The 20835-nt window shown below is 33.1% G+C and overlaps 5 protein-coding genes across 5 annotated transcripts; 4 read left to right on the plus strand and 1 right to left on the minus strand.

The window, feature by feature from the left end:
- The first annotated feature begins 64 nt into the window (after positions 1–64).
- On the plus strand, positions 65–5115 carry TpMuguga_01g02060 (uncharacterized protein). The gene has a single exon (XM_761467.2). The coding sequence runs from the start codon at positions 124–126 to the stop codon at positions 5062–5064; it is 4941 nt and encodes a 1646-aa protein (XP_766560.2). The 5' UTR covers positions 65–123; the 3' UTR covers positions 5065–5115.
- Positions 5116–5746, plus strand: SUMO1 (Small ubiquitin-related modifier 1). Its single transcript, XM_761468.2, has 3 exons — positions 5116–5419; positions 5451–5547; positions 5587–5746. The coding sequence occupies exons 1-3, from the start codon at positions 5342–5344 to the stop codon at positions 5715–5717; spliced, it is 306 nt and encodes a 101-aa protein (XP_766561.1). The 5' UTR covers positions 5116–5341; the 3' UTR covers positions 5718–5746.
- clpP2 (Clp protease family protein) lies at positions 5723–7115 on the plus strand. The gene is made up of 7 exons (XM_061305129.1): positions 5723–6026; positions 6068–6107; positions 6138–6221; positions 6253–6319; positions 6351–6528; positions 6560–6777; positions 6811–7115. The coding sequence occupies exons 1-7, from the start codon at positions 5973–5975 to the stop codon at positions 6947–6949; spliced, it is 780 nt and encodes a 259-aa protein (XP_061161698.1). The 5' UTR covers positions 5723–5972; the 3' UTR covers positions 6950–7115.
- A 3060-nt stretch (positions 7116–10175) lies between these two features.
- On the plus strand, positions 10176–15561 carry TpMuguga_01g01042 (GCC2 and GCC3 family protein; the record flags this gene model as incomplete). The annotated part of the gene is made up of 3 exons (XM_761470.1): positions 10176–14593; positions 14632–15414; positions 15525–15561. 3 exons carry the CDS (start codon positions 10176–10178, stop codon positions 15559–15561), a joined length of 5238 nt encoding a protein of 1745 aa, XP_766563.1.
- Positions 15418–20788, minus strand: TpMuguga_01g01043 (GCC2 and GCC3 family protein; the record flags this gene model as incomplete). The annotated part of the gene is made up of 5 exons (XM_761471.2): positions 15418–15473; positions 15505–16994; positions 17033–19903; positions 19939–20047; positions 20080–20788. The coding sequence occupies 4 exons, from the start codon at positions 20786–20788 to the stop codon at positions 15773–15775; spliced, it is 4911 nt and encodes a 1636-aa protein (XP_766564.1). The 3' UTR covers positions 15418–15473; positions 15505–15772.
- Positions 20789–20835: the final 47 nt, after the last annotated feature.

Below are 20835 nucleotides of genomic sequence, written 5' to 3' on the forward strand. Positions count from 1 at the left end.
ATTTTCTATGGAAATAAAATTTTATCAACATGTGTTACATCCACCCCTAACTATAGTAAAAGCTCCTCAACTGAGGATAAATCACACTCTGAGTCTGGGAAATTTGAATCTTCAGATAATCTGATGTCCTTTGAGTTAAATAATGGCGTAGAAAATTTTTCAAAAGGATTTGATGATAAATTAAACGGCCTTCAGGAAAAGGCCGTTGTAAATAATTACACTTCCCTCGAACATGATAGGATCAAATACTTGAAAATACTCAATAGTGTTGGTAAACCAACCAATTCAGGAACTGTTGAAGATATGTGTTACGAAACTAGCAAAATTGGTGAACAACCCTCCGACTCCAACAGCGCTAATGGGCTGTCAATATTGGACCTTCTAATGAACAATGATAATTGTTTAGATGATACAAGTGATAACGTTTCCGAAGTATACAGCTCATTAACCTCCTCAGTTAATAGGCTAGGTACTCCTGTGAGGTCCACGCCAACTGAGTTCATTAAAAAATATGACACTTCTCAATCCTTAAGTACAACTGATATTGAGTCATCTAACATCGATATTGTTAGAAATAGTTCTGAAGAGACTTTTGTTACTAATGAATTGGTTAGTCCCGATGAAATGATTAACACTGACGATATGGTTACTGCTGAAAGCGGGCATTCAACAGATAATGAACCTGTTGTGGATGAGTTTGAGCAATTAATTAGCTGCTTAAAGGACCCTGAGTATTTTGAGAAATTAGAAAGCCACCCTAGTATGCTACTTCTATTAGACCTAGAGTTTGATAAACTGGTAAAACTGGAGGAGACTCTGATTCCTATCCTCAAACAGTTACAGGAAGCAAGTAGCTTTTATTACAAGCTTTATGTTATGAATGTTGCATTGCAGATAATGGACGCCAAACTTAACGTACAAATTTTTTATGATAACATAACAAATTTAATAAAAGTAGCTTCCGGGCCTAATACTCCGTTCAACCCTGATAATACAGAGAATCGAGTCTTGGAACAGATGTTCGTCCAATTGTTGAACAACGCCTCAAGTTTGGTAGAAAACCTAGGTTCTGATGACTTGGAACTTTTCTTTAAGCTCCTTTTTCCTTTCTTTTATAATTTCTATCCCATTGATACAGTTATTGTGGGTGCTTTTGGAGTTTGTAAGGAAATTGTTAAGAGATTTCAAGTAGAACAAGTAAAGTCGGCGTTGAAATTCATAACGTCGAATTTTATATTCTTTAATTCTCAACTTTACAACATGACCACACCCAGAAGTAATGATACCAGTTGTGTTTCGAAATCGACGACCTCCGAGAATAGTATGAAAAGTAACAAAGAAGATGATAGCGTGAAAATATATACCAGAGATAGGGACACAGGAAACACTAATAACTGCTATTATGTGGAGATTATAGTGGTACTATTTGAGCAGATGTTCATCAACACGTCGAGAATAGATGAGAATAACATAGTTGAAGGTATCGGAGACGAGAAGGAGTCGTACGGAATATTCAAGACTAATTTTAGGAATTTCGCAAATGATGCATTTTATATGGAAAATGTAACATTTAGGAACCAAAAAATATTTTTTCAAATTTTACTCCAGAAGCTAGAGAGCCCAAAACACCCATTTGTATCGTTAATGGTATCTGAATTGTTGAGCATGCTAATTGCCCATATTAATGGAAATAATCTGACAGGCAAGAGAACAAATGATAAGAAGGAGTTTAAAGACGTAAAGGGAGAAAAGAATCCAAGGAAACTACAGTCCCTTAGGTTACTTCTGGTTATATCAAGTCATATATTTGAATTATATAACAGAGTTCTAAGAATACCGTTTTTGGACCGGCATAAAACCAAGTATTTGAACAATTTGGATTCAGCTAAAAATGATGTAAAAAAAATCACATTGGAGAGTATTAAGGAGAATATCATGGGATATTTGAATTACATTAGCATAACAGACGCTACTTCAAGCCTGAATAATCTTGGAACTTGTATATTTTACACCTTCCTTAAAGACTACTGTTACATTAATAATGTTCAGGAAGTGCAGCAATTGCTGTTGTTCCTTAAAATTTTTAAGTATTTAGCAATTAACAATGTTAATTTCGATGATTCTAGTGGATCGCCTACAAAAATTAATGATATTTTTAACAACATTAACTATTCACACTTGTTCAACTATCCCTACCTGTCTGAAGCCAAATACCACAACACCCCTGCACATAGGATAGATGTGTTAATTCGTGATGTGTATACATATAAAATCTTTCATGAGTCCTATGATTCAATACTGGACACGGTTGTTAATTTAATATATACGAATAATGAGAATACAACACTTAGGTTGTGTATTGATTTTATACTTGAAGTTGTGACCAAGAACTACGATTATTTATTAGATAAAAATATACAAAGTCTGTTGTTGGTTTCATTATCAGACTATAATGTGTACGTTAGACAACAAGTTATCAATATATACACTAATTTTCTGATTCATTTTTACAACAAGACGTATGGTTGCGGAAAGAATGTTAGAGATGATGATGAGTGTGAGGCTGAACTTCTTAATTACCTGAGTAAGGATTTGTTAAATAAGATATTATCATCAACTAAGGATTTAAATTATAAAATCAGACTAGGGGCACTGAAGGTATTACACATGTTCCTAAGCCTGGTGAATGTTACGCGATATTTAGATGTGGTGTCTGTTTTAGCACAAAGAAGTTTGGACTCGTACAGAGAACACCAACAGGTTAAAAAGGCTCTATATAACCTGCTGTCTAGCGTATTCTTTATATACTCAGTACAGATTTTTAAGTCTAATTCATTTCAGAATACTAAACATAACCCAGAGAATAAATTAACCGGTAAAGATAAGCTTAATGGTGAAGAGAGTTCAAATGATACCGTATCGAAAAAAATCCTGAATGAGGAGAAGATGGTGTTTTTGGAAAAGTTAATAAAGATATTGCTATATAAAATGGAGTCTTATAAAGGAAAACTTAACCCTGTATTGATAATGTTGAACTACTACCAAAGTAATACCGAAGTTATATTTGATCCAATAGGTTACTATGGTGGTTATCAGAAGTCTCATGTTACAAGGAAGAATATAGTTAGAAATGACCCTAATTTGAGTGATTCTGAGTCAATAGTTAATACTTGGCTTGAGCATTTACTTGATTTGTTTTTGGTGAAGAGGTCTAAAGGGTCAAGCTACTATGAACTGTCTGAGACCTTGAGTGTGTTTAAGTTATTTGGAGAGGTTTACCCAAGACTTTTTGTAAAACATCTAGTGTATTTTATACCATATTTGAAGATAATAGGAGGAATTAAACTCGACGTTAACCAGATTAACCTGATTATTGCAATTAACAACCTCATCATCATAGTCTACAGGTACATTAAAAACACAAAACCGACACCAAATGGTGATACTGTTAAGGAAGAAGATGAAATACTGTGTGAGTTGAACAATATAGCTAACAATGTGGTCGGCCTGGTCAACTACAATTCACCCATTTTAATAAGGTCAATAATACAACTACTCACGTATAACAACCAGGAACATGTAACGAAGATATATGAAACATCTTTCAAGTACCTCAACAACATAAAAGCAATGTTATCTTCACTCTTGAATGTTAACATTGGGAGTGATAAGATGACTAAGTTGGAAGTAACAAGGAATATTATCGAAAACAAGGTCCTGGTTGACGTGAACGTGTACAAATACTCCTGGCAGCTGGGCTGTGTGGCTGAGTTCAACGACATGGAACTCAAGGTTTTCAATCTTTTTATAGAAATGTTTAAGCTCTACAATGGTGTGGGTATCCATAATATTTCAGGTTTGTTCATCGAGTGCTGTTGTCGGTACCTTTCAAACATAAATAACCTGTTCAAAGTCAACCACAAGGAGTTGAAGTCACTGCTGTCAGACATATACGAATATTACCAGAACAACTCCTACAAATCAAATAACCTGATCCTGATACTGTATCAGCTGTTGAACACATACCAGACATTATCAGCCACGTCAGGTTCAGAAGGCCCAGATTCTGAAAATGATAAAGTTAACCAGGGCAACAAAAGGCAGAAAGAAAGAAGAGACCTAGTCAACCTAATGTATATAATGATACAGAAGTATATAAGTGTGTTTATGAAGTTAATAGCTACCTATTACAATGTAGAAGTGAAGAGGGAAGGTACAGGGCTTGGAAATGGGAATGATTTTAATAAAGAGTTGGTGGATGAAAAGTTATTTGAAGGAGGGTTATCAGATTCTGGAGAGGATAAAGTTTTGTACATGGAAATTATAGAGATAATTATTGTTAATAGGCTTACAAATGTTCAGGAGTTGTTGCCATTTGTGTTCGCACAGTTACTTACACCAGACTCACACGTGCAGAGAGTGGCAGAAAATAACTTAAAGATCATAATTAAGCAGGATATAAACCTATTCCTGGGTAAGATCAACACGTCTTTTGAGACTCTTTTTGAAAGTGTGTTAGACCAATTTTTCAAAAACGTTTTTGTTCTAGGGATTACAGGAGAAAATACTCATCTAGCTCTCCAAGGAGTGTTTAGAATATATCTAGAACTCCTTCAGGCCAAGAGATCTAACACGAAGATGTTTGTAACGTCACTACTAATGCAAACTAAGACAATACACACAATTGAATTTAAAGGCAGGATTGAGAGGTTAATAAGGAGCAGAACGGGGATTAATTACGAAAAGTTTAAGGTATTGAAGGAGAAGAATAAAGGAATCTCAAACACACTCAAGATACTAGTAGACAAGATCAGATCTGGAAAAGGAGAAGAGAGGAACAAGTTACTTCTAGAGTATTTTCTATATCTGTATGCACATCTTGTGTGTGTAATACTAGATGGGCTCACATTTAAAAACAAGAAGGATGCAGCTTATGCAATAACAAAGATTCGTGATGTCGTAAATGACAATACACACATTTTGACATCAGAAGATAAAATTTCAAAATTCGTAAATATCAGACTCAAGAGGATCTCTAATAAAATTAAGAACATTTATAAATAGCATATTAATCTCCTTTCCATCTATTATTTTCTGTATACATGGGGTGTGGAGGAGTGAATGATATCCAATTTTAAGATGCCAAATAAAAAAATTATTTAAAATTCTTTTAATTTCCAATTAATCATATATATTTCCAAAGTATATATTATATTTTTGGTCCGTATCTGATCTAATTTTATGTAACTCCAGAAAACATCTGGTATTTCAATGATGCCTCAAAACAAAACTATTTAAATTTTAAATGCTCAGATCTTTTAAATTAATAAACTAGTTCAACATGGACGAAAACACAGTTAAAGAAAATAATCCCCCAGATGCTGATAATGATCACATTCAGCTTAAAGTTAGATCACCAGTAAGTTCTAACAAAAATTTAAAACTTCTAGGACGGGTCCGAAGTCTACTTTAAAATTAAAAAAAAGACAAAATTGGAGAAGCTCATGAACACATATTGCAGCCGTCTGGGACAATCACCCGAAGCCGGTATTTTTTATTAATTAATCATTTTCATAAAAAATTTAGTGAGATTCCTATTTGACGGAGACAGGATTAAAGGTGATGCAACCCCTGAAGAACTAGGAATTGAAAACGGAGATATTATAGACGCAATGGTACAACAGACTGGTGGTTCCATTAAAATGACAAGTTTTTAATCATCTCCATGAATTTTTTAATTAATCAATTTACAAAATTCTATTTATAATGTATATTCAGCAGATTGGACATTACGTTCCTGGCTTGATCTTTCAGACCCTTGTGTGCCTTCTATTAAAAGTTTTTTTGATTTAGCACTCTTTTATTTGAATATAATGTCTAAATGTTAGTTGTATGTATACTTTTGGATTTATAGTTTATTTTGCTGAAAATGGGAGTATATAAGGACAAACTAATCCATAAAATAAGATTCCATGGAAGTACTTGAAATTACATTTCGGATACTTGTATTTTTAAGTTTTATTAAGGTAAATAAAATTTTTATTAACAGATAATTATTATTCTTTAGGAAAGGTGTTACACATTTAAGATAAACAATATTAACAGCGGTAATATTTAAAGTATTGAAATGTGATTAGGAAAATTCCACAAGAATCTTTACTATGACAAGTTTTTTAGTAAAAGTGATAACAAATGTAATTTACAAACACAAAATATAATAGGTAATTTAATTGATTTGAACATATATTTAAGGAATCCCGAAGGTTTCATATAAACACCCAGGATCCAACCAAGTTGAGTGGGAAGATATACATAATAGGTCATTGTTGACAGAACATAAAATTTTTTAGGCTATTTAGAGAGCGTATACTGTTTGTTAGTCAACCATTAGATGATGAATACGTGAATCAACTCATTGCAGCAATCCTATGCCTGGATAATGAAACATCAGAAAAACCAATCACACTGTATATTAACAGCCCTGGGGGAAATATGCATTCGGGCTTGTCTCTATATGACACACTAAAGGTAAAATAGAAAATAGATCAAATTTAATCAGCATGTCCGGTCGGAAATTGTAACCATAAACGTAGGCCTTTGTGCCTCAACTGCCACCCTACTGTTAGGTGCAGGAACGCCAGGAAAAAGATATGGACTCAAGCACTCAAGAGTTCTATTACTTCAGCCTAGCGGCCTTGCAGAAGGCACTGCAGAACAGATCAAAATTGAAGCTCAACACATATTAGAAATTAAAAGAAATTTAGTTGAAATTTACAGGTAGGTATAATTTGAACGTATTAATTTGTTCAGTAACATAACAAAACAGCCCTATGAAAAAATCGCATCAGATATAGAAAGGGATAATTTCATGTCTTCAGAAGAGTACAAATCCTACGGATTAATAGATGAAATTATAACAAATTCCGGCACTAAACTAATGCAAAAATAAAGTTTTAACATGTGGAATTAGTGTTTAAATTTAATTTTCAGATTATAACTATTCTAGTGACTAAATCCTATACATCAGAATAATAAGTGACTCGACTCAGTGAACTTAACACATCTTAATCAAAGTTTACACACTTTAAAATAACTAATTTTGTAATTCATTTTTGTTTTAATAAACATTGAAAAGAATGATATAAAAATCGTCAATTTTAGCTACTTAATATGATAAAAATATTTTGTGTGATTGCGTTCGTTGTATTATACACCAATATATATACAAAGGTATATTTTTCATTATAATTAAAGCAAGCAGGTAGAATCAAAGGCAATAAAACTCAACACTTCCAACGTGGACGTTAGTTAAAACGAATTATTTTGCTGGTCAGATTTCAGAGGAAGATGTAGCAGCAGATTTAGTAACACATGCCGCAGTACAAAATAAAATGATGAAGAAAAGAGAATTCAAGTTCAAAGTTAAGACATGGTTAAGAAATGATAGCAGAATATTCGGATTAAAGTCTAATACATTCGAATTTGGTAAAACATTAGAATAATAGAATTAATACAGGTCACTTTCATTATTCCAGAGTCCAAATCTGGGCAAACAACTTTTGTAATATGAGGAGTAACACAGTATCAAACTCAGCAAGATTCAAACTTGATAAGGGAAAAGTAGATTTCTTTTGCGTTGAAGAGATATATCTTGATTATTCAATTGTCGATAATTCATGCATAAGTAATTGTGGAGACTTGGTGCCATGTAACGGAATAGCAAGATCATTTACAAATAAACAACCGTTCAGTATGAGTTTGGTAAATGCACAAATTAAGAAAAATTGTAGTAAGTATGGTTAAATTTAAATGTGTTTAGAAATGACCCAAATTCAAGAATCACTAGATGAGTTGTGTGATAGGGAAAATTATTCTGCAATAGTTGATCAAAACTTTAATGTTAAGTGTTATTCAATAGATGATATTAATACTGAACAAAACGGACTGTGCCTAGAGGATTGTAGAAACTTCGTATCATGCAAAAGAGTACCAAAGAATATTGATAGAGGAATATTAATTGATCATTCCAAAATAGATTGGAATAGTCTTACGAATGGTTGTCGTATGTTTAAATCCATGTGAATACGTAATTTTTTAGCGTGTAATGAAAATAATCAAGGTGACTATGAAACTGCAGATAGCTATATAACCTATGAAGGATGCCAAAATGTATCAATTGATAAATATGAGTGTTTGAATTGGAGTGAAGCTTTAACGAAAAATAGTACCTTATACGATAAAAGATTTGTATTTCCAAATAACTACTGCAGAGAAGTACATGGTAAAAAAGGAATTTGGTGTTTAACAGATGTAGATAAATTGTCAAAATGCACACCAAAAGGTTTTTGTTTTGATTTTATGTGTTGCTTTAGAAATTCAAAAGGAAGTAATTCAGCCTGGAACTTTGTTTGATATTTGGATAGCTCCATATGTGCCCAAATACAGACTTAGGATTATATTTGTAGAAAATTCTGAAATTTGCGGAGATTTTAGAACACAAAACACAGAAAATATAATTCGGTCCTATGAATTAGAAGTATTCAATTTAACCAAAGACAAAGAAGTGGAGAACTACGAAAATGATATATTCGAGTATTCAGACTCGTATTTTAATGGAGCTTCATATGTATTCAAGGGGTATTTGGCTTTAGAACACATAGAATCTAATTCTAAAATCTGTGCTTGTATGTATAGCACCTATTACGAATATGCAAACGGGATGAAAAATCCTTGCGCATCTAATGCAAATTATACAATTACTATAGGAAATCTAGTTGTAGAAGGTACGATCGTTTGAATTAATGTGAATTAGGTACGTCAATTGGTAAAATTGAGGATAAGGAAGATAATAAAATTTCAATAATAAACGTAAATCAACAAGGCTATGGAGTAGTGTCATTGCTTAATGAGTCAGATTCATTAGTTTGTAAACAGACCAGATTCTTAAAACAAGAACTTTGTATGAAATCGATCAACATAATTTTAGAAATTGAAAAAAATAATAGAACTGAGAAAATATATGTACCAGAAATGAATAGGAGACCTAGTTTGAGAAATAATGTAAAATCTATATCAAGGAAAACAGTAAGTTTGAATGAAAGAATAGAATTTGAAGTGGAAAAAGCAGGTGAATATTCTATGATTTATGAAAATACGAACGACCCTGATAAAACCCCTTTTATTGTCCATAGATTAAACATTAGAGGTTAGTTATTATTCATTAAACAGTTTTAGGATTTTATTCAAACAAAATATTTACCTTAATAACCGACACGGGAAGTGAAAAAAGATTCCGCGAACAATCTCTATTTTTCGAAAGTTGGAAAATAAAATTCCCGCCGATAGCAGTTGTAATATCAAAATATGATAAAGATTCAAAGTTATGCGAAAAGCCATTCGCATATTCAATAAACATTTCCCCAGTATTGGACAGTGTAATTGATACCTCACTGACTACCTGGAGAGCATCTGATTTTGAAATTACAAAAAAATTGACCCAACTGGATACTAAAGTTGAAAGGTTTGAAGTCTGTGTATTCACACATGATTTGAAAATGCAAACTCTTGGGTTTGGAATATTTACGGAATTTGTTAATCATGAGTTAAGTGAAATATACCCAGAACAAGAAGTTCAAATACCTCAAAACATATTTAATTATAAGATATACGATGAATGGGATATAATGAGACTTAAGATTTATATAAATGATGATGAAACATTCAAATTCGAATCCACGATAAGTAGTGGCAATAAATTTGAAAGAAATTATTTCGACTTAATCATGGAATTGATCCAATCCCAATACAAAGGAGGGTTTAATGACTTAGATATTGATGGATTTAAAATAGATTATAAACTTCAATATCCGGCTATATTGAGTTTTTGGTCATATCCTGATGATGACTTAGTCAGTATGTGGGTTTTTAGACCAAATAGGCTTTCTCCTACATACATTGGAAAGATTAATGTAAGAAGCCCATTGGCATTTGTGGCATACATTTCGATGAATAAATTAATAGGCCTAGTTTTGACTGAGGGCGAACCAGGAATAATGATGTACGAGATTGAAGCTGATAAAAACAATAACCATCACAATCTATTCAACATGAATTTTATTAAAAGAAGTTGTGATGAGAGCAATAATTCATGTACAAAACTCGTATCACCGGTTGACATGAAAATAATTACCTATAGTTTTGATTGTACTAATAGTCATTTGATACTAGTAACTGATGTTGGCCTGAATTGTATAATATTGTATGATTCTACCCTAAATGAGGTTTCTAAACTGTGTGGAGGTCTAGGTTCTGTGCGTATATTTGAGCCCACATATATTTCATGCGCTGACACTTCTAACGAAATGGGACAGTGCATAAACACTTTGGATGGATTCAGATACGAAGCTGATGAAAATTCAAGATTCATTCAGTGTTTTATAACACAACCTCATGAAGGAAACTTGTTATGGGTTCAAGTTGATATATTTTACAATAAATTGACATTAATAGAATCATATGCTGGTGGACAAATGAGCGATACCATTTCTGAATCACGCAAATATAAGAAACGGTTTATTACACCTTCATTGATGACTCCTATATCAGTTGAAACTGTTTCATATGGGAAAACAATTTTAATTTATATTGTTGAATCAGAGAATCCAGCTGTATCACTTTTAACCTTGGATTTGGGCAGCGAATTAAAAAAGATTTACTATTACGGCAGGACCGAATTGAACATGATATCATACGGAAATTTTGTTCACATTTCAAAATTGTCGATGAGCGTTGAAAACAATGATGAAATGGATGATCAGGACTATGTAATGCTATTCAGATTGGGACCTAGAGGAAATGACTACAATAGAAGTGGATCGTCATCTATCAATATCATTAATATTAATGATACTGTTTTTATCAACAATTTTGAGTACAACACTCCAGAATGGATAGTAATTGGAGAAGAATTAAATTTTCGACCAAAAATAGATTCTGGAAACAAACAAAACCTAATAAGATATGAGTTGGATATTTTAAATAATGAGCATCAGAACTCGCAAGAACAGCAATCAGATGATATGAAATATCTGAAAACTATAAAAACAAATTATGATTGGAATGGTAACGCCATTCATAAGAATGAGATAAAAATAAATAGTGATACTGGAAAAATAACTATTAAGATTAATTATATTTACAAACTGGTGCTTTCAATACGTGTGACTGCATTTGGGTTTATAGAATCTAAAAGCACATACTTAAAATTTAAAGTCTCTTGTAAAGATGGTTATTTTTTCACAGAAAAAGATGATGATGATTTAAATGAGGAATCTAATGGCTGCAAAATCTGCCAAAGAGGGGAATTCAATTCACTGGCCATGATAAAATCTGATATTTTGAACTGGAAAAAATGTACCAAATGCCCCGAAAGAGAAATAACAATAAGCGAGGGCTCTACTTCTAGCACTCAATGTTTGTGTGCACCAGGATATGAATACATATCTGATGGTACTAATAGGTGTGAACCATGTGAAGCAGGTAAATGGAAGAGCTCTGTTGGACTGCAAAAATGCATCGGAAATGGCTGTTACAATAATTCCTTTTCAAATAAAATTGGTAGTATTTCTGAAGAAGATAGAGAATGTAGTTGTTATGAAGGTTATTATTTCAAAAATATAGGTGGTGTTAAAGAGTGTGTACCTTGCGAGGACGGATATTTCTGTCCTGGTGGAATACATGGAAAGAAATACAAGTGTCCAACAAATACTACAACCGTAGTGATTGTGAATTCTAATGGTTCTTTCTTAAGATTACCTTTGTCAATTGATGAATGTATGTGCAAAAAAGGTTATGAAATTGCTGATGAAAATAAGTTAATTGATCAGTCTAATCCTGAATACGAATTAAAATTGAGAATACAAGAAGAAATTAAATTATTAAATGTCGATACTCAAAATCTAGATATAAATAACCTAATTTGTATACCCTGCGGATATAGAAGATATAAAGATGTTGAAGGTAATACAAAATGTAATGATTGCCCTGAAAATACATTTAGCGAATCAATGAGTCCAACTAGTGTTAGTGATTGTAATTTGTGTGACAAAGGTTATTATGAGACGGAAGATGTACAAAATCCTTGTGAGGAGTGTAGCGAAAATCACTATTGCGTGGGTTCTGATCCGATAAATGAAAATGTAAAAATGTACGCAAAGAAAAAGATAAAGTGTGAAGAAAAATCAATAACTATAAAGCCTTACAATAAGAATGTGAGTATGTTGAATTGTCTTTGTGTTGAGGGTTATATTCCTGTGACATCTGGTTCATCTGTGAAGTGTATTCCTGCTCCAAAAAACCACTACAAAGATGTTGTTGGTAACGTTCCAGCTGTTCCATGTCCTCACGGATCTATAACATTGTCCAATGGTTCTACTTCGAAGGATTCATGTGTTTGTGACAAGGGCACATATTTTGATTTTGTTACTAAACATTGTACTATTTGTCCTGCTGGTAAGTATTGTTTGGGTGGTAAGGATGATGCTATGAATGATAGACAGCCGATGGAGTGTTCAGATTCCAATGCTCAAACTAAGGCTCAAGGTGCATCTTCATCATCAGAGTGTGCTTGCAAGGAAGGATATTATATGGATGTTGATTCTCAGAATGTGTGTAAGGAGTGTCCTGAGAATCATTATAAATCTTATATTTCTAACGATAAATGCTCTAGGTGTGATGAGAATTCATCTACTACTGGTAAGAAGGGTGCCACATCTAAGGAGCAGTGTGTTTGTGACCCTGGTTATTACTTTGACAAAGGCTGTGTTTCTTGTAACTTCACTGACAAGTATTGTCCTGGTGGTGTAATTGAGACTACGGACGATGATGGTCGTTCTAGAGTTGTAACAAGAAGTCCAATTAAATGTCCACCAAACACAGAGATTCCACCGGGAGTAGATAATGCTAGTTCAATCAACTTTTGTAAATGTACTAAGGGCTACTATTTTGTATCAAAAGATCTGAAGAATAACGAGAAGATATGCAATGCTTGTGCTCCTGGAACTTACAAAAGTTCAGTCAGGGATTCGAATTGCAATGGTCTATGTACTCAGAATGCAACTAGTTTGCCTGGTGCTGAAAGTCCCAATCACTGTTTCTGTAGATCTGGTTACTTTTATCTGGAGGGTGGTATTTGTAGCAAGTGTATGGAAGGAGCTAAGTGTGATGGTGGGTTGGTTAACTACAAGATGAAGACTCTTAAGAATTTCGTTGTCGACATTGATGACCATGTTAAACCAGTTGCTGTTGAAGGTTACTTTTTGGATAAGATAAATTTAAAGTTGAGGAAGCCCGATGATTGGAAGTTTATCAAATGTCCCATCAATGGGTCATGTCTTGGAAATGACAAATGTTCAGCTACAATGGAGCATTATTTGTGTAGTGAGTGTAAGAAGGGATATACTAACAACTTTGTGAAGGGAGCTTTGTGTCAGAAATGTCCCCAAATTCTCCCTAACATTCTCACAGCCATATTGTATTGCTTTGGATTTTTGGTTATAAACATTGTTATGGCACGACTCAACATAAGTTCAGGATACAACCGTCGTTCAATACATTCTGTCGTTATTAAGATTGCACTAAACTTTTATGCCTGCACAAGTGTTCTGAATGTTATAAACGTCAATGACTTAAAACTACCTGTGGGTTTGAAGAAGATGATAAACAAGTGGATTAAGGTGTTTGATTCCGATGATGCAGTGTATTACACATCAATTGATTGTGTGATTAGAAGTTTATTTAACCTGGAACATTCTGATTCATTTTTTTACACGATGCTCTATATGGCTTGCTCCCCCTTGATATTATTGTTTGTTGTGACTCTGATGATGTGGATCATTATGACTCTGTTTAAGGTTATTAGGTATAATGATATTAGGAAGAAGTTGGCTTTATTACAACAGTTTAGGGCTAGGTATGAGGGAGATAATCAAAATAGTCTCATTGAGCAATATAGGAACGAGAGGTTACTTATGATATTAAGATATATTCCATTACCCAACGAGACTGCATGGGATAGATTTAAGAACTTTTTGGAAGATATGATTCCCATTTATGTCACAGTTTTGTTTTCTATCCATGGCAAAATTACGAGTAAGATGCTGAGTTTGTTGGACTGTACCTATATAGATTTGGGTCGCTCCTTCCCAGGCAAATATGTGTTGAGACCTGCAATGAGTATAAGGTGTTCTATTAATCCTTCAGCAGGTTATCTTAGATATTTGATTTTGGGTTTATCTGGATTGTTAGTTTGGGGTCTTGGTATTCCATTCCTGTCATTCATGGCATTGTTTGTTAACAGAAATAACTTGTATGCTCCCAGCATAAGGATGAAGTATGGATTTTTACACAATGGTTTCAGACAAGATTATTGGTATTGGGAAACGATAGTATTTGCTAGAAAGTGTCTTGTTCTACTTATAGGTAGTATTGTCATTGTTCCATCAGAAAACTACAGTGGATCTAGAATATGGATGGCAACGGTTGTAGCCTTATTATTTTCGTTTCTTCAGTTAACATGCGAACCATTTGACGAAAGGTAACTCAATATCAATCCATTTATTAATGTTATTTTAGGGACTACTTTGTACTAGGAAGGTTAGAAAACCATAGCATGAGTACATGGACATTAACACTCTTACTTGTAGCATTCCTAATAGAAGGAAACTTTACACCTTCTTACAATATGTACCTTCTTTCTTTCATCGTTTTGATTAACCTTTTATTTTTATTTGAAGTTATTTTTCAATTATTTGTTGCTTATTGTCATAATTTTAGAATTCAAACCAAACCACCTAAATTTTTTATTACAAGGTTTTTTTATCATTTATTCTCCAAAATTTCAAATAAAATTAAAAATGCTGAACCAATAATATTTTTTGACCCTATAACTTGCTCAACAAACTTGAGGTCATCTAAAAAGATTGTCAACAAGTCAATTTTTGATAGTATCGATGTAATTACTTACAGTGAAAAGGATTATTTTTCATATGTAATGAATGAGATTATTTGCTTTGCAAATATCAGGATGAAAATAGATGTAATTCCTTGTGATTTTCCTGAGTATATTACTAGATTAACATTTGCCGTTTATTTTAACGAATCGTCTAAACAAAAAATGAGTAACCTGGTAAAGTCATTTGCAGATGGTAACATTGACAAATTGGTAAATATATCTATGATAGAGAACAATTACAACCAAAACAAAAATGATAACAAGAGTTATATTGACGATAACCTGGTGGTTAACCCATCTCTAATGTTTGACAATGAGCTTCTTTCTAAAGGGATGCCACTTTCTGATTTTTATGTAGCTTTGTCAATTATAAAATTAAAGGACTTAAGATCAATAGCTAACACGTATTTACATTATAGAGATTATAAAAATAATGAAAAGATATTTAATTTGGGGCGCGAAACTAAAAAATTGGATGATTTATCTGAAATTACCAAAAAATTAAACGAATTAGATCCATCCGAAAATATAGAGGAGTTATTCTGTTCTGAGGCTGAGTTAGAAGAGCTTTATAAGAAAATTGCAGATGTTGAGGATAAAATTCGTATGTTTAAGAGGGATCCACTTCAGGCTTTGAAAATTTACTATCCTGATGAATATTCCCACATAGGATCGGGAGATTTTGAAAGTGATTTAATTGCCTTTGGATTCAGGAAGAGGTTTCAAGATCCAAGAATTTGAATGTAAACAATTATTTTATTATTATTGATAATCATTGGATTTATAATGTGCAATTGTGTCTTGCCTATTAATTGGTTTGAACCCAAAATTTTCAATAAATTGTTTACAAAATGACTCTCTTTCGTCATCATATTTAGTTTTCCTCGCTTTAACGCTCTTGCGTTCAGTTTTATAACGATTATTTGATTCCTTCAGTTTACGTAGTCTTTCCCTTATAGCTTCTTTTTCTTTTTTTAAGTCTTCGATTTCAGAATTTATTTTATCTATTTCTTTAGTAACATTATCTATACTTTCAGTACTATTCATTGCATTTTCAATTTCTGTTTTCTGTTTCATAAGATTGATAATTTGTAAATCTAGATCCTTACTAATCTGACCTTCGAAATAAGTTTTATACTGTTTAAATAACTCATACAAGACACATAATGTAGTTTTGTCCATGTTATATAAGTTCTCTATTGATTGGAATAAATCAGAGAAATATAGATCGTTTTTTAGATGAGATTCGTCATACAACGAGTTAATTATTCCGTTTATTTCATCACTTTTAATTCCACGGTGATTTAATATATGTTCTAATTCTGCTACATATGAATTGGAGCCGTGCTCTTTTTTGTATTTATCAATATTTACATACTTGTTCTTATTTTTATAACCTTCGCTTGTCACGCCCTCTATGATATCTGATATTTCATTTTCATCAGATTGGGTTGATAAATTCTTTTCTATAACTTTATTCTCTGCATTTGCAATTGATATTGAGTATCTGATTAGAAAGTCTATGAATAATGAAGGAATAACATCTAGGTTTAAGTGACAAGCTGCTAGTTTGTAGATTTGTGATATAGTTGCGTCAAAAAAATTGGAGTAAACAGAAGGTAAATTTTGGAAATGTATTAATCCCAATGTTTTGTTTTGTGGCTTAAGAAAAATACTAGAATCTTCTTTATCATAAAAAACGACTGGTTGTTTGTAAAATAGCGGGTAGGGAATTTTAACTTTTCTTGACAAATATCTGGGAAAGAAAAATGAAAATAAATAAAAAAGCTGGGGAATGGAAAAAATGAAAAGATAAAATAAAAATTCGATGATAATCAAAGCATTGAAAAACAAAATCGTATAAAAAATAAAAATAGAGAAAAAATCTGTGATATTCCCTTCTATTAGGAATGCTACAAGTAAGAGTGTTAATGTCCATGTACTCATGCTATGGTTTTCTAACCTTCCTAGTACAAAGTAGTCCCTAAAATAACATTAATAAATGGATTGATATTGAGTTACCTTTCGTCAAATGGTTCGCATGTTAACTGAAGAAACGAAAATAATAAGGCTACAACCGTTGCCATCCATATTCTAGATCCACTGTAGTTTTCTGATGGAACAATGACAATACTACCTATAAGTAGAACAAGACACTTTCTAGCAAATACTATCGTTTCCCAATACCAATAATCTTGTCTGAAACCATTGTGTAAAAATCCATACTTCATCCTTATGCTGGGAGCATACAAGTTATTTCTGTTAACAAACAATGCCATGAATGACAGGAATGGAATACCAAGACCCCAAACTAACAATCCAGATAAACCCAAAATCAAATATCTAAGATAACCTGCTGAAGGATTAATAGAACACCTTATACTCATTGCAGGTCTCAACACATATTTGCCTGGGAAGGAGCGACCCAAATCTATATAGGTACAGTCCAACAAACTCAGCATCTTACTCGTAATTTTGCCATGGATAGAAAACAAAACTGTGACATAAATGGGAATCATATCTTCCAAAAAGTTCTTAAATCTATCCCATGCAGTCTCGTTGGGTAATGGAATATATCTTAATATCATAAGTAACCTCTCGTTCCTATATTGCTCAATGAGACTATTTTGATTATCTCCCTCATACCTAGCCCTAAACTGTTGTAATAAAGCCAACTTCTTCCTAATATCATTATACCTAATAACCTTAAACAGAGTCATAATGATCCACATCATCAGAGTCACAACAAACAATAATATCAAGGGGGAGCAAGCCATATAGAGCATCGTGTAAAAAAATGAATCAGAATGTTCCAGGTTAAATAAACTTCTAATCACACAATCAATTGATGTGTAATACACTGCATCATCGGAATCAAACACCTTAATCCACTTGTTTATCATCTTCTTCAAACCCACAGGTAGTTTTAAGTCATTGACGTTTATAACATTCAGAACACTTGTGCAGGCATAAAAGTTTAGTGCAATCTTAATAACGACAGAATGTATTGAACGACGGTTGTATCCTGAACTTATGTTGAGTCGTGCCATAACAATGTTTATAACCAAAAATCCAAAGCAATACAATATGGCTGTGAGAATGTTAGGGAGAATTTGGGGACATTTCTGACACAAAGCTCCCTTCACAAAGTTGTTAGTATATCCCTTCTTACACTCACTACACAAATAATGCTCCATTGTAGCTGAACATTTGTCATTTCCAAGACATGACCCATTGATGGGACATTTGATAAACTTCCAATCATCGGGCTTCCTCAACTTTAAATTTATCTTATCCAAAAAGTAACCTTCAACAGCAACTGGTTTAACATGGTCATCAATGTCGACAACGAAATTCTTAAGAGTCTTCATCTTGTAGTTAACCAACCCACCATCACACTTAGCTCCTTCCATACACTTGCTACAAATACCACCCTCCAGATAAAAGTAACCAGATCTACAGAAACAGTGATTGGGACTTTCAGCACCAGGCAAACTAGTTGCATTCTGAGTACATAGACCATTGCAATTCGAATCCCTGACTGAACTTTTGTAAGTTCCAGGAGCACAAGCATTGCATATCTTCTCGTTATTCTTCAGATCTTTTGATACAAAATAGTAGCCCTTAGTACATTTACAAAAGTTGATTGAACTAGCATTATCTACTCCCGGTGGAATCTCTGTGTTTGGTGGACATTTAATTGGACTTCTTGTTACAACTCTAGAACGACCATCATCGTCCGTAGTCTCAATTACACCACCAGGACAATACTTGTCAGTGAAGTTACAAGAAACACAGCCTTTGTCAAAGTAATAACCAGGGTCACAAACACACTGCTCCTTAGATGTGGCACCCTTCTTACCAGTAGTAGATGAATTCTCATCACACCTAGAGCATTTATCGTTAGAAATATAAGATTTATAATGATTCTCAGGACACTCCTTACACACATTCTGAGAATCAACATCCATATAATATCCTTCCTTGCAAGCACACTCTGATGATGAAGATGCACCTTGAGCCTTAGTTTGAGCATTGGAATCTGAACACTCCATCGGCTGTCTATCATTCATAGCATCATCCTTACCACCCAAACAATACTTACCAGCAGGACAAATAGTACAATGTTTAGTAACAAAATCAAAATATGTGCCCTTGTCACAAACACATGAATCCTTCGAAGTAGAACCATTGGACAATGTTATAGATCCGTGAGGACATGGAACAGCTGGAACGTTACCAACAACATCTTTGTAGTGGTTTTTTGGAGCAGGAATACACTTCACAGATGAACCAGATGTCACAGGAATATAACCCTCAACACAAAGACAATTCAACATACTCACATTCTTATTGTAAGGCTTTATAGTTATTGAATGTTTAGGACATGGTAGATTTCTTCCAGACACTATTTTTTTATCTTTATCTTCATACAATGATCCTACACAATAACTATCTTTTTTACACATTCTGCAAGGTTCATTATCTATTTTGGTTTCATAAAATCCCTCATCACATATATTGCAATCTGTTATTTTGTTGCTTCCTATATCTGATGTGTTCGAATACTGTGGACATTTTTCACATTTTTCATTTGATTGTGTATCTTTGTAAGTGTTCTTTTTGCATGGAACACATTTAAACTTTAACGTGTTCTCGGATTCTATCTCTGGTTCCTCAATCATCGATTCATTATTTTCATCATCCCATACGGGTTCATAGCCTTCACTACATTTACAATCATTGATGCTGGTAGAACGAGGATTAGAACTAGTGTTGTCTGGGCATTTGACTGCTTTTATATGAAATCCTCCGGAGCAGTAATATCCCTTTTTACATTCTAAACATTCATCTGTGTTTTCGTCTTGTCCTCCCCAATAAAATCCAGGCAAACTATACAATTGTTAATTAAGATAATTTAAAGTTACCATTCACACTTTCTTCCTTCTTCAGAAGTACTCCCTTCAACTTCAGAAATTGAGTTTTTGTAGCAAGATCCAATGCAAGGATGAAATCCAACAGTGGATTTATAAGTTCCTAATATTAATGATTATATAGTCCATCTATACCTGGTGGGCATGGCGTACACACTTCGTTTCGTGTAATTGGATCCACAAATAAAGAATATCCTTTATCGCATGTACAATCTTCCAAGGATATTGAACCAGTGTTATTTGTAATACTATATTTTGGGCACTGGGTACACTCTACCCACGTATCACTAGATAGTTCTAATTCAATGGAGTTGTACGTTCCTTTTGGACATTTTGAGCAATTACCATTATCATAATATTCACCATCTCTGCAGCTGAATTTTATGTTTATTTCTGATTTTTTCTCAACTCCAAGAATTTTGGAAAATATATTGAATCTTATTACCTTCTTCTGAAGATTATGGACATTTATATTTAGTTCCCCAGTAAGATTATTTAGTTTGATTATACTATCAATATAACCTTTTGATTCAGTATTCTCTCGAATGTAGAAGTAAATTCTTTTGTTTAAAATTTCATTATGGTTGAATTGAGGCATCACTGTTAACGTTTCATTAATAGTCAGATGAGATTTGATGTCATAATTCAGGTCTGGCAAATCGATTAATTCATTCAAAGGCGTCCATGTAATTGCCCATTTAATATTTGATTTGTCCCTCATCTTGCTCAATATCTCCTTTACGTCACTCCCGATTGTTATCGGATCATTTATGTAGCTTTCCCTTGTTAGAAATAATTTATATTTACCTGGTCCATTATGTGCTACATTGATGGATTTCAACATCCAATAACCGGGAATCTTGTTGATACTACATAAAAAGTATATCTTAT

Source organism: Theileria parva, chromosome 1 (assembly GCF_000165365.1).
Source record: "Theileria parva strain Muguga chromosome 1, complete sequence, whole genome shotgun sequence".
NCBI classification, from domain to species: domain Eukaryota; phylum Apicomplexa; class Aconoidasida; order Piroplasmida; family Theileriidae; genus Theileria; species Theileria parva.